Source organism: Astyanax mexicanus, chromosome 7 (assembly GCF_023375975.1).
Source record: "Astyanax mexicanus isolate ESR-SI-001 chromosome 7, AstMex3_surface, whole genome shotgun sequence".
Taxonomy (NCBI): domain Eukaryota; kingdom Metazoa; phylum Chordata; class Actinopteri; order Characiformes; family Acestrorhamphidae; genus Astyanax; species Astyanax mexicanus.
The window spans coordinates 25,925,241-25,939,817 of record NC_064414.1 but is presented as its reverse complement, the minus strand read 5'-3'; the positions used below and the strand labels follow the sequence as shown (position 1 = coordinate 25,939,817).

At 40.8% G+C, this 14,577-nt stretch overlaps 1 protein-coding gene across 10 annotated transcripts in view; it reads right to left on the bottom strand.

The window, feature by feature from the left end:
• The window catches only part of kiaa1109 (KIAA1109 ortholog), a 75,393-nt gene that overhangs the window by 40,206 nt on the left and 20,610 nt on the right, over positions 1-14,577 (bottom strand). For all 10 annotated transcript variants that reach the window (XM_022684925.2, XM_049481756.1, XM_049481759.1 and 7 more), the window contains exons 22-45: positions 14,346-14,522; positions 13,408-13,536; positions 13,194-13,313; positions 12,208-12,488; positions 11,145-11,389; positions 10,813-11,002; positions 9,255-10,050; positions 8,680-8,750; positions 8,389-8,562; positions 7,886-8,006; positions 7,653-7,781; positions 7,439-7,560; positions 6,724-6,908; positions 6,397-6,618; positions 5,224-5,435; positions 4,977-5,128; positions 4,716-4,866; positions 3,284-3,436; positions 2,955-3,195; positions 2,090-2,235; positions 1,717-1,942; positions 1,438-1,602; positions 400-578; positions 106-284 (exon numbers count right to left, since the gene is read on the bottom strand). In XM_022684925.2, the coding sequence (XP_022540646.2) occupies positions 106-284; positions 400-578; positions 1,438-1,602; positions 1,717-1,942; positions 2,090-2,235; positions 2,955-3,195; positions 3,284-3,436; positions 4,716-4,866; positions 4,977-5,128; positions 5,224-5,435; positions 6,397-6,618; positions 6,724-6,908; positions 7,439-7,560; positions 7,653-7,781; positions 7,886-8,006; positions 8,389-8,562; positions 8,680-8,750; positions 9,255-10,050; positions 10,813-11,002; positions 11,145-11,389; positions 12,208-12,488; positions 13,194-13,313; positions 13,408-13,536; positions 14,346-14,522 (4,766 nt within the window). The remainder of the gene's footprint in view (positions 1-105; positions 285-399; positions 579-1,437; positions 1,603-1,716; positions 1,943-2,089; positions 2,236-2,954; positions 3,196-3,283; positions 3,437-4,715; positions 4,867-4,976; positions 5,129-5,223; positions 5,436-6,396; positions 6,619-6,723; positions 6,909-7,438; positions 7,561-7,652; positions 7,782-7,885; positions 8,007-8,388; positions 8,563-8,679; positions 8,751-9,254; positions 10,051-10,812; positions 11,003-11,144; positions 11,390-12,207; positions 12,489-13,193; positions 13,314-13,407; positions 13,537-14,345; positions 14,523-14,577) is intronic.

Here is a 14,577-nt window from a genome sequence, read left to right as displayed (position 1 = left end):
TAACCCCAGCTAGCACTGCTGGAGTGGTTAGCCGCTAATGCTAATGCTAAATTCAACTTGAATTCTGCTTACAAACGTCCATTTCATCTGAAAAAGATCTGTTACCTGCGTGCTCGTTTGTTCTTCCTCTCTTTGCTGGTGTCCGAATCAACAATGTCAGCCCTTAAGCACTCCAAAGTGCCACTGAAGGAGAGGTGCTCCCCGAAATACATCTTATAACTGAGTGACTGAGGAGTGTCCTGAGTCTGGATCCCAGTATGACTCAGCAGAGGTTTAAACACCACCTACACACACAGATACACACACACAAAACATTGGTCACTCTAACATAACCAAGACAGTATTTCAGTGTTACAGCATGACTGAATGTGTTGAAAAGTGTGTGTCTGTATGTTGTACCTGCGCATCAGCCAGTTGCACAGCTGCAGGGCAGAGGTTTGTCTCATCTTGCTCCAGCAGATCCTCTTGACTGGTGCTGTGCTGAGAGTGTGTGTGCTGAGAGTGCGTGTCCATCGTGTTCTGATCACTGGACAGGACCGTGTTAAAGTCTGATGCTGATGGGATGGTTGGAAGTACACCTTTAGAAATTAATAAATAAATAAGCAATCAAATCAATACATATTGATTAGTACAAAGACACACGCACACATGTATTAGGGGTGTAACGGTACCATCAACAGTGCACACAGTTGCATGGACAGTACATGCTATGAACTACAAAGTAAAGTGCCACATTAAAATTTAATTTTAGATTTGCATGGTATTGTGGGATCTGTAGTTGTTTGTGGTTTTGTTTTCTCCTTTTCTCTTTTGTATCTTTCCCTCTAGTGTATGAAGAAAGTGACATATAATGCTTATTTTGTATCTCTCTTTATTCTTTATCTTTCACTGTTTTTACATTGGGATTTGAAACAACTAAAAATAAAAAAGTATTTTACTGACATTCTACTACGGAGTTTCTACTACGAAACTCATGAAGGCATGGCGGTCTGAACATGGGTGGGTATCGAAATTCGATACCAAAAAGGCATTGGCCGAAATGTCTCGGTACTACTGAGAACCAAAAGTTCAAATTAAATTCGGTTTTCCGATTATTTGTATGAAACACGCATAAATACGCCAAATATGGGGAGCGCACAGAGAACGTGCGGAGGGCCCACTAAGCACAGTGAAAAACAATCTTGACGGTGCCCTTACACACACAAGCGGTGAGCGAGAAAAAAAAAAACAGGGTTATTCCACCAAATATTAATTTCTAAACTCTTAAAACTTTATGAATATGCATTTTTTTTGCATTTTCTGCATCTTTTTTTGTTATTTCAGCCATTTATCATTTTCTGCAAATAAATGCTCTAAATCACAATATTTTTATTTGAAACTGATTTAGAAAATGAAGTGGTCTCTTTGTTTTTTTCAGAGCTGTATACACAAACACACCTCCAGTCTGCAGGCTGTTGTGCTGAGAGCGGTTGAGGGGAGACTCCTGCACGGTACCCCCTTGGCGGTTCCCAACAGCAATGGACATCCAGTTGTAGAAGCTGACAGATGATGGCTCAGACAAGAGAGGGTGCTCAGTCAGCATGTCTGTCCCCAGGCTGTTACCTAAACAACACAAACATAAGGGAGATCAGAATGGATAATTGGCATTTGATGCATGTTATATTTATAATTCTACTTTTAACCAAAACCACAGTACATCTGAAGAGAAGTTTATACCTGTGCGAGTCAGAGAGCTGCTCTTGGCTGCTACTTGCTCACTGGTGCGAGGGGGCGTGGCTTCCAGCAAATTATGCAGGCTGGGGAAACTTCCTGTCAGGTAGCTTAGCAATGACTCTTTTCGCGGACTATGATTGGACTGCAGCCCCGTTCGACTCACGTGAGCGGGTGAATCAGCTGCTGTGTCTCCACTCGTGTAGCTTAGAGACTGGTAAGGATGAGAACCCTGGAAGAAGAAAAAAATTATATATATATATATATATATATATATATATATATATAAAATCAAAGATGGATTCAACAGATTTCAATCAATCAATACATTTATCAACAAACAAACTTTAACTAAAATTAATATAGCATAGGCACATACCTTGATCTTGAGACCAGACTCATTGTGCGTGTGAGATTTAGACAGCTTTCTCAACACCTCAACACCACTCACAGGTGCAGAGGTTCCTGTAGGGGCGGGTCGACTGCACACACCCTCCAATAGCATTGTGTGTTCACTAACTGTGCCTAAAGAAAAAAGAAAATATTGCAAATTGTATATAACAATCTTTAAAAATAAATCTCCAGTTTGCTGACTATAAGTCATATATATATATATATATATATATATATATATATATATATATATATATATATATATATATATATATACTGCCATTACCCCAGTCCCATTTCCACACTCAAGGTTGTCAGGTATAGACGGCAGCATGCAAAAAGTGGTCGGGTAAACTGGCTAATATTCTGCTGTACAGATAATCACTGAGCTTCAGTAAAGTTGCTAATCATAGCTCTGTAATTTATCACCATTTCCAGTGTAGTGGAGACACACATTTTGGACACGGAAATGTATATATTCACTCATTGGGAAGCAAGTCTGTAACATTACTGTGTAGCTTGTGTGTCAATTGAAGTGGGTAGCACTTGACAACAGTATTAATGTCCTTCGAAGTAACTAGGTTGCCAACAGTAGTGAGTAAGTTTATGATAAATCAGACAAATTTGAAAACAGTTGTGTTGTTCTATATTTGCCTAAACTGAGCCTATGATGTGCTCAACTTCTTTGTGAACTAATGACGAAGGTTCTTATTTGTGCAGTCTGTATTATATCCGCAGAAAAGCCTAAAGGCCTGCCAATATAATGAGACTTGCCAGATTTCCACGTTCATTTTCAAGAAATAGATTTTTAGGAGATAAAGGAGATGACAACAGACTAGCATGTTTCTTACCTGCATCAAACTCAAACTCCACCCCATCAGCACTGGTGTCACTCTGAAGACCAGCTGCACTGTCCACACCCTGTGTGGGGTCAGGATCGCTGAGGAGGGTCTCTTTAGGTTTTGGTAGCTGATTAGGTCGTAGCATGCTAACGGGCTTAAAGCCCTGAGTGACAACGATAAACTTCATCCACTGACGAGCAAGTGCTACCAGACCCTTCTTCAAAGTGACCAGAGCAGGCAGACCATCGTTCTAACAGCAAAAGACATGGAGTTAGAACAAACTAACAACACATAAACTGAAAAACACAAACAAACACACTGCATGCACTGTGCCTTACCATGGTGGCCTCCTCTATAATGCTGTAGTCGGCTTGTTGTAGATAGCGATGTAAAATATTACACAGTAAACAGGACGGGTTCTCGTGTAGAAAGCGAGCTCTCTTCGTCACTCGATTGTATTTGCTCCGGAATGGGTAGTGAATGCTCTTCTTCTGTTATAAAAACAATTAAAATAAAAGCTTTGAGTACTAGAAAGGTTTGCTCCGCCCAACATTTTACAAAATTGAGTTTGAAAACAATCTAAGTTAACAGTAAGGGATGTCCCTATCACATTTTGTTACCCCCCAGTCTGAGTCTTCTTATTTTCATATTCACAAAAATGTGTTTGTAAAAGTCTAATATTGAACTAGTCTGTACTTCTTAAAATATAATAATTACTTACTGAATATATTAATGAAAACAATATATTTTTGCCTACCAGCTTTTCTTAAGCATTTAATTATGGGTACTTGAATGTAAATTTAAAAAATCAGTGTTAGATTGGCAAAATATAAGTTGTATTAATTAATTGTATTGGTGGGAAAGACTGTAATACTAGTGTAGTGTGGTTTAGGTCTGGTACACTAGATTTAGACTAGACTTTTTACTGTATTATATTATCTCAGGGTAGTTTAAATGCTTTTGAAAGTAGAATACTGTGATGTGCGTGAGTTATTGAGTTTAACTGAGAGCTTTAATAGAGAAAATATACAGCTCATACAGGTTTTTAATTACAGTTTTCATGCATCTTAGCATGTTCTCCTCCACCAGTCTTACACACTGCTTTTGGATAACTTTATGCCTGCAATCCTGCTGCAAAAATTCAAGCAGTTCAGCTTGATTTGATGGCTTGTGATCATCCATCTTCTTCTTGATTTTATTCCAGAGTTTTTCAGTTTGGGAAAATCAAAGACACTCATCATTTTAAAGTGGTCTCTTATTTTTTCAAGAGCTGTATATGCTAGTGAAGTTGTGTGTGTGACAGCCAGAACGAGTGGGTGAGAGAGAGTCTTTAGCACAGTGACCGTGTGTCGACAGTTTGGAGGAAAACGAAGCATGGATAAAAGTAGTACACGGCTCGATAGGCAGCCAGCTTGCTGGATTAGTGTCTGTGCTAGCATAGTTAACAGACAATATATATATTGTATGTCAGCTTGCCTAGCCTATCAGCCACCAGCCTACGGCTCAGCTCATTGCCACCCACGCAGCCTCAACAGTTAAATTATGTGATTGGCATCGATTTCTGTTCAGGTGAACGGATCGGGGACATACCTTTTAACAGTAGGTTGTTTCCAAACTAATACACATAGCTAACAACTGAAGTATACTATTCTATTAAAATGCATACTATAATTTATCCATAAAAATAGAACAGTTTAAAGAAATCATGTAAAGCCCAATATTGTGGTTATAGTGTTATAAATGACTGTGCACAGAGTAGAGTTCTCTGACCTCCAGGGCCTCAGTCATGATACAGCCCATAACCGCACACACCCGCAGTGTGCCCTCCATGTCTAGTTTCTGCAGGGAGGATTTTAGCTGGTCAATCGGTACCAGCCATGCACCAATAGCTGGAGTTGCTGTGCTCAACAGATTGAGTTGCCTGCAAATACAAAACCATAAACAATGCATTTATACATGACAAAGACTGGGACATTATTCATTTACTAAGCAATATCTGTGTGTGTGTGTGTGTGTGTACTGTATTTATACCTGGACATGGTCTGTGTTTGAGATCGTATGTTGGTTGGAGCAGCGAAACTGAACCAGATCTCCTTTATGGTCAGCTTCATACTGCTGGAGTCAGGTGGAGGAGGCAATAAGGGGAGGTCCTTCTTCAGGTCATCAGACTCCACCCCTTCATCCTACAAACAAAATCATTATTCACAGTCAGCGAGAAACAGAGAAACAAAACAAAGAATAGTTTTAATAAACTCTGAACTATAATGTGAGGCAGTACCTGCTCATCTGAATCAGAGTTGTTGTTGGGTTCAGAGGCAGGACCGTGAGCATCGTTCGGCAGGTTGTCGTCAGACACATCAGTGCTATATCCACTTCCTGTCTGAGAGCCGCTAGAGCCATTAGACTTGGAAACACCACCCTTAACACCAGTGTCAGCTCCACCCATCACTCCAAATGCACTGTAGAGTATAGCACCTGACTGACGGCCCCCTGGGAAAAAAGGACAAAAGTATTATTATTATTATAATTATTATTATTATTTTTTTTTTTTTTAATCAAGGGTATAGAAAATAATATTTATCCTGCTTTTAGTTGAGCAATTGTCTTTACTGTACAGGGAAGAGCCTCTACTAGATATTGGATAATTTCTGTAAGGATCTGATTGCATTCAGCCATGACAGAATTAGTAAGGTCATGACATTGAATGATCACCACCTCACCTCAACCCTAACTCCTCAACTCACCCTTAACTCCCAACTCATCCCAAAAGTATTGAATGGAGCACAGTCATTCCTGAGAACTAGATTTGGGTATTGAAATTCGATACCAAAAAGGCACAGAGGGAATGCCTCAGTTCTACTGGATACCAAAAGATTAAAAAATAAACAACAACAAAAAAAGGCAATGGAGCAGAGAAACACAGAAAGCGCTGTAAACATGTGGAGGTGGTCTAAAGTCTCAGTCTACTTTGAAAGATTCATCCACACAAACATGCTCATCGTTTGTTTGTTCCAACAAGATCCAAAAAGATGGTGAGAGTATAAGAGTGAGATTACTCATGTGATCACAGCTGTTAAAAAAATGTTGTGTGAGACTTATGACTTTTTGTATTTTTTTGTTACAATTAAGAAAAAAGTATCGATAAAAGCATTGTTTGGGTAGTGGTATTGAATTCCAAGTATCGTACTGATACCGGTATCAAACATTTTTAAATGATACACAACCCTACTAAGAACAGAGTTTCACTGCTTCACAGCTCAGCTGTCGTTTTATATGTCTTTAAACCATGTATGGAATTAGGCATGGGGCCAGAAAGTTTGTATAGGTTTATCTGGCACAAATATCTTAATCTATTGGCAATAGCTACTAATCTCCAGAGGCTAGGAACACCTTACTGCACATATTTGAAGTCTATATTATTATAAATTACTATACAGTGACCCTGCAGTACCTTTCACAGTGAGGTTCTCAATCCCACACTCAAACATGATCCAGCCCCATTTCTCAGGGCTCGTCCCAGAGCGGGCCGGGTCAGAGGCGTGGTCATGGACGTGATCCGTGCTGATTTGTGGCTCTGTCTCATCCACCAAGGCAAAATCATCAGTCTCCTCTAAGCTGAAAAGAACCTTGGACTTCTCAAAAGGAATGGCAGTAATAGCACACGCCCCCAGGTCTGCAACACACCCAAACCAAACAGACACATGAGCCATCTTTCAAGTCATCAAAAACGTTTTTTGTGTAGTTATTATGGAACAAAACAGAGTTGCAACGTGTGTACCTGATGAGTCAAGGCCACGCAGCTGGCTGTGTATGCGGTGGATGTTGAGTTTGGCTGCTATTTCTTTGCCTTTCTCTATCCCAGCATTCGAGCGCAGAGATCCACTGGACTGTGGAGCCATCTTGGAAGCAGACGAGAAATTCTCCATCATTACAGAGGGCTTCTCTGTGTCCTCCACTATTCCCCTGTACATTCCAACAACCAACAAAATGGTTAGAATTTGTCTATGGAACACCACCAGCAAAGTACAATTGAGATAGGTGAGGTAGGTGTATGTTTAAAATCCACCCTGTGGATTTTTACTTCCTGGATCTGGACTACCCACCTCTGTGTGTAACTAAAGTTTACATAGTATCTCCAGTGGATTTTGCATGTTACAGAATCTCTAAGACTAGGTCAGTGGCTGAACTGCACTTTGCAGGGCTTTACTCATGCTGTAAAGTAACATATGGCATTGAAAAGATTGTTATAAATGTAAAAATTTCTTTATTCAAAACACAACTGTTAGCCAATCAGAGGCGATATGTTTGCATGTATGAATGTTCACGAGCAAAGCCATTCACTCCTCCAAGCCCACTCCTTCACCGGACTAAAGCAGCGTTATAAACAGCTCAAATGGTATTTATTTATTCTAGAGACCACAACTAGACATCAAAAAAAATAATTCTACGTGGTCAGGCGCTACAACACATCTACAACAAAAGCAAATAATTACCGGTTCATTCGAAGCTGGGTAGCAATTCTATCAAAGCAGAGGGCCACAAGAGAGACGTGTGTGACACTTTTATTAGAAGGAGAACCTTCCTCTACTGAAGCCTGCAGCACACACAGATTCACCTGCAGAAACACACAAACAGAATCAATCAGAGTCAATCAATACGGCTCCACTCCGCCTCTTTAAACCTCTTTAAATAGAGACAAGTTCCTACCTTTGGAATAGTAACATTGGCTTGCAGGCCCTTTATTTTCACATTATCAGGTTTGACAGACAGGTCAGTCTGTCCAGTAGTAGTAGTACCCTCAGTTTTAGAGATTTTATGCTCAGGCTTTGCAGTGCTCTGCAACATACAAAAACATTCATGTGTCAAACAGGCCTACAAAAACATCTTAGTCACAATTTGTGTGTTTTTAAGCATTAATGAGTTTCAATCAGTTTACTCACAGACTCTGAGACGGTGGATTTGCTGATCTGATAAGCTTCACTCAGAACTTTGCCATGCAGGTCGTCCAGGATGGAAGCTTGGTGGCGAATACTGGCGAAGTGTACCATGGACTCAATGTACCTACAGAATGCAATTAATGAATATTTTTTGTCATATGATGGAATTTCATATTGTCCTTTGTTTAGTAAAAGAGATTTTTTAAATGTATTTTATCCAATATATTTAACCAGTGATTATTACAACAACACTATTAAAATTACATTTACAGCCAGCACTCGCTGAATGAGGCAAAATACAGACCAGCCAATCAGAACATAGATCATTTATACACATACTGTATCAGTAATAAAGGCACAGTAAAAAAAAAAAAAAAAAAATTAAAAGAAATTAAATTAATTCTGGTTGACTGTAATGCATTAAACCGTGTATTAATTAGAGGAATACAATCATTTTATGTATTTTGTTCCATGTGACAATAGTAGGTTACTAATGAATTAATGACCTGTCCAGTGCTTCTGCTACTAGAGGGGTCAGCACAACATTGACTGCTCCTTTCACTTCAACGATAGCGGTGGTCCTAGTCTGGGCCAGTGGCTGATCCACAGTCCAGTCTTCTGTTGTTGTGTCTTCATCCGTGTTTTCCATTGCTCGCTTGTCCAAAGGTGTGTAAGGGGTGCTACACACAGACAGATACACATGCACATGTTAATGTAAAAATGTGCAATACAGCATGTTTATCAACAAGTTGAGAGCAAAGAGAAATCATTCCTAAAATGCCATTACATCACGATACCTGCTTAAATCCCCCATGAGCTGAACTCCTCTGTCTAACAGAGAGCTAGCAGACAAACCAGCTTTCACAATCTGCAAAAGGTAGAAGAGAAACATAATGACATAATGTACATGACATAATTTACACCATCTAACAAATAGTACATACAGCTCTGGAAAAAAAAAGATCACTTTTTTTTTACCAAATTGAAAACCTCATATAATTAAGAGGAAGATGGATGATCACAAGCCATCAAACCAAGCTGAACTGCTTGAATTTTAGCACCAGGAGTGGCATAAAGTTATCCAAAAGCAGTGTGTAAGACTGGTGGATCTGTGAATATTGTCATTAAAAACCAGGGTTATTCCACCAAATATTGATTTCTGAACTCTTAAAACTTAATGAATATTTTTTGTTATTTTAGTCATTTCTCATTTTCTGCAAATAAATGCTCTAAATTACAATATTTCTATTTGGAATTTGGGAGAAATGTTGTCCGTATTTCCTTATAAATAGCAAAATCAAAGAAAGTGATTCAGAATAAAAATGGTCTCTTAATGTTTTCCAGAGCTTTATTTACACATTTACACACAAACCTTAAAAGCAGGAATGGACAACTGATCAAAGGACGCAGAGCTTTCTTCGCTAGTGGGCGTGTCCAGGTCCAGAGGGCGGTGCAGAGATGACTTCGATGTTCTCTTATTGGTCGGCTGTTTTACTGACCAGTTTGACACGTGATAATGAGCTAGATAGTTATGGTAACAAGCCATCAAGTGGGGCTGCTTTGTTAGCAGGCCAGGCTCCGCCCTCTCGGTTTCCACAGAACCTTCTTCCTCCAATCCCAGCGCGGACACAAACGATGCTTGAGAGGTATGGCTAGGCAGCGGTGGTTGGCGGGTCTCTGCGATGGACAGTGGTCCTTCAACACTGTGGTATATTGAGGTGCGGCTGTGTTCGATGTGGGGCTGCCCTTGCTGTCTCCGCCTCCGTTTTCGTCCAGGGTACGTGCCCGGGCCTTCGTCACTGCTGATTGGTTCAAAGTCCTCATTGGCACTAAAGTAAGCTTCGCTGTCTGCGACAGACATGGAGGAGTCCACCGAGCGGTACTGACGGAACGTGTTGGAATCTGCTGAAGGAGTAAAAGGGAAGGATCCGTAGCTCCGACGCTGGCGCGGCGAGTCCAAAACGTTCTCATCGCTACGGGACACTTCACTGCTAAACTGTACACCAGCAGGGGGAGGAACCTTCTCCGCAAAGACGGCAGCTGATAGGCTTTTGGTGCTGCCAAGGCGAGCAGACTGAACAGAGGACTGTCGTTTGAGGGGCGAGCGGAGGGGAGAACGCATTGGTGGCACTTCAGGGACAGGTCCATCGGTGGTCACACTCATTAACCTTGGTAAACACAAATAAACACAGAAAGAGTTTAAAAGCCACATTCAAAAAAAAAAAAGTACAAATTTTCCCTGTTTGATATTTCAATATTTGCACCCAGAAGAATTCAAGCTACAGGAATTAAACTTTGTGAGTAGTCATTCCAGACTGTTATAGAGTAACTCAGAATAGTAGCGGCTGCTTACGTCTTGGTGGAGATGAACAACAATTCATTTGGTCACAAAGGTGGTCAGTGCCAAGGTCATCAGGTTGTTGCCAACGCTGCGCTAATGTAATAACACATACTCTGAGGTGCCTTGAAGGAAATCACTTGAACCTCCTAATCCAGGGTTCTTGCACCATTTTCAAAGTCAAACGTAATGCTTTTTAAGATCTTTTATATATATTTTCTTTCCCCACTAATTTAGCTTGCCACTAACCTTTTCTTGGTCACAAGACATTGTGTTCAGTAGCTCCTCCATTTCCACTCGCTGTTGTGTTTATGTGGATCTCCGTGGAAACAAATGCTTAAAGTATAATAAAGGTGCGTGGCAGTGGACAAACACCTATTATATTAACTGCAAAGTGACGAAACTCGTCTAGGACGTCTATATCAGTCTAAATTGAAAAATAATTGACTGTTATTGGCAACCCTTATCTTTTTTTCTGAATAGCTTACCAAACACAAATGTCTGGGTGCAACAACTTTTGCAAATATTTCATGAAAAATGAAAATAGACCTGTCTGTTGTTCTTAAAAATTTGTTCAAATGTTATGACTCACTCTGTGGAAGGGGAGGGGCTTTCTCGTTCACCAGCCAATAGTGGCAGCGCAGCACTGGAAGAGGAGTTTTCCTCAGAAGAAGAGGCGGAGCTGTGAGAACGTTGAGGTACCTGCAGACTCAGGTGTGGGCCACGCATTTCCACCATGGGAGCAGGAGAACAGGTATCCCTCCGCACACCGACACCTTTAGCTGAAAGAGAATCAAGCCACCACATTTAACCAGCATACATTAACCATCAATGCTTACATTCAAGCTTACCATCTTATCATATCAGGCAGTTATGTGGAAGTCAGGAAAACAGAGATAAGCCAGACAGAGAGAGATAACATACTGTCAGGGAGTTTAGGTTGCTCCTTGGTGATTATCCACTCCCCAGGTTGCAACAGTGATTGGCCATAGCTCATATCACTCTCCGCACTGCCACTCGAGAAGGCAGAGCTTGACGAGGGAGTGATTTCTTCTAATCGGAAATAGTCCAGACCTCCAGTTGAGCCGCCATAAAAGCGGCACCCACCCAAACATCCACAGCGGTTCCTGCTCCGCTTATACTTCTCCTCTGGCCACAAGAACCACAGCCTGATGGGCAAAGACACAAACACTTATGTTCAATACAAATTTAAATGCATGTTTGTTAGGGGTGTAACAAAGCATCATTGCACGATGCATCAGAAAAAAAAATTACGATGTGCATTGAGGGAACATACGATTCCATGTTCTGTTTATGAAAATGTTATTCAGTTGAAATTTTTGAACAGCAGAGGTCACAATTACGCTAGTGCAGTCCAAAGAACCAGTGGGCCTAAGCAAAGGGTGGAGGATATGTCGAGGAGTGAAAAGTAAGATGTTTGAATTTTAAATGCAGCCAAATAAAGTCACCAAAACCCCAGAAATACTTTAGTCAAGATATACAAAACCCTATGTAAGTATAGTAATTCATTATTATTTCCTTGGTTACTGTCTGCACAGATCATGTTAAATTCACTCTAGATTGTCCAAATAAACAAGTGATTACATGAGAAATAAAACAGCACAGTAGTTTATCTAGGTTAGAACAGTACAAGGAGCATTTATCACTGTTTATACACAATGAAGAAAAAAAAAGAAGCAGGAAAAGTCTCCTCATTTCTTCTCATTTAAAAATTGTTCTAAATATTATCATCTCCAAATTATTATCTATCTATCTATGTAACAAGGGAACATGCCAAACTTGGACATAAAACAGCTCATCAGTCAACTGTTCAGTCTGTGAAATGGGAGAACCTTGAATTAAAAATGCAAATATAATACTTTATTTTAAATAAACTTTAGTAGTACACAGATTCTAAATTACAAAAAAATGTCAGGCAATGGTTCAAACACTTACGAACCTGACTATATTCTAAAAATTCACTCACCTCTTGGTCTGCATGTCGTGCAGCTCCAGGAAGCGTCTCTGTACCTCATATTTGGCTGGATGATCAGCAGCTAATGCTACATCTGCAGTGATGAGGTTAAAAGTCACAGAGCCGGCCTCAAGCCAATTAGATCGTCGTAGCAGGGGTGGAGGGAGTCCGAGCCTTGCCACTTCCTGCTGCTCAATAAACTGAGCAACAACAACATCCTGGAGGACGGCGCTGATGCCTTCACCTACTGCAGCCGTGTGCAGATTACAGGTTGCCAGGCGAAACGCACCCGTCTGAGGAGGACACACCCACACACACGCAAATGAGTACAGCCAAAAAAAACTGAGCCAGAATTAGCAATGTCAGAGAGAGGGATATCCAACATACTTGGCAACCAAATTATTCTGCCGATAATGACAAAAACATGCAAATGAGCGAAATCATTTGTACAGATCAATGACTAGGCCCACACTTCCTTGTGCATCGGAGAGCAGTGATTTAACAGCGGATAAAGCCAGGTTTAAGTAAAAAAAAAAAAAATCATATTCTACTCACATAAAATAAATTAAACAAAGTTTTAAGCAACACTTAAAAAGCATTAGTGTCTCTTCATTTCTTTTGCTGAAAGAAACGAGCTGTACAGGGCTAGGATAATTAAAGTTAGCTAAGCTTACTTGTCTAAGATTTTGTATATTAAACAAAAAATCGTTTGCCTTTATTGTGTTTGTGTTCATTTTATTCACATCAGTTACTTAGCACTGCATTAGAATAGCACTTCTACTGTAAATGCATGACAAATATACCACTGCTGAGGTAAATATATGACTAGAATTTCACTGCTGAGCATGCAAAATGAAAATGACTAGAGTAGCACAGCTAAAGTAAACTCATGATTAAAACAGCCTTCTGGGGTAAATTTATTGTGCTTAGTAAATAATTATAAATTGTAGTTTTGTCAATGTTGTCTGTAAAATCATGTAGATAATGATGCAACTGACCTTAATGTTGGCTGCACAGCCATGCTCTACCACGAAAAGCTGAACCGCATCTACTGAAAGCCGGGTCATGGTATACTTCAGATCTTCAGACGTCCGGCAAGGTCCAGGCAAAGCGGCATACTACACACAACAGACAATTTACACAGACCCAGTTCACTGAGTTCACCCATTCACCTGTTTAAAGGCATGAGACATGTTTACATGCATATTTTACCTTGGAGTCGCACACTCTCCGGTCAACTCCATGCTGACAGGTGACTGATGGTTTCGGCTGCTCCAGCTGGAACTCTCGGGAGACCACATGAAACAAAAATGTCTCTCCCCACTCCAGCAAGGAGGCACACTAGAGCAAAAATACAATCATCATCATTACCATAATCCATTATTCACTATTCCTTATTCTGCATCGTGTTTTTCAAACTATAAGGCACACCTAAAATCCTTTAATTTTGCCAAAAATCGTCAGAGTGCCTTGTGTATGACTTCTACCAGACGGGTAGGAAGGAGCAGTAAAGACACTCCGCAGAAGTACAGAGTATAAGGTAGTTAGTGCTACTAACTGGCTGGATAGCACTGCTAGCCGGGACTGGCTATGCTGCTAACCGAGGCTGGATAGTACTGCTAACTGGGGCTGGATAGCACTGCTAACTGGGGGTGGATATTCTGCTAACCGCAGCTGGCTGTGTTGCTAACCGCAGCTGGACAGCACGGTTAACCGGGCTAGCTATGCTGCTAACCGCAGCTGGCTAGTGCTGCTAACCATGGCTGGCTAGCGCTGCTAACCGGAGTTGGATAGTGCTGTTAACGAGGACTGGCTAGCACTGTTAACTGGGGCTGGCTGGCGCTGCTGACCGCAGCTGGCTATGCTGCTAGCCGCGACTAGCGCTCATCCTTGGACAAAATACTGGAATTCTAAGCTTACTGTAAACAAATAGAAGCTGTTAGATAGAAAACATGGTGACACCCTTGTTCACTTTGATGTAGGTGACCTTACTAGTGTCTCTTAATGCACCTTATAATCTAGTTCGCCTAATGTATGAAAATAGACCAGAAAATAGACATTCATTGATAGTGTGCCTTATAATTTGGGACGCCTGATGCCCGTGCAAAAAATATGGTAACTCAATTTGGACATTGCATCCTTATGCACACCTGAGGCACGGTGACTTTGCCTGCGAGAGAACCAGCCTGCACATCAATGAGCCAGGCATACTCCAGTGTGTCACTGCCTGCTGGCAAGCCTTCAGCTGAAAACATGGCATGAGCTCGCATCTGCAGGCCTGACAGACTCAGATGGCCGTCACGCAGCACCCCGTCAACAGCAGGCCGCTACATGATAGTAAAAGAAGAGAACATAAAAATACATGAGGAATTTTCTTAAAAA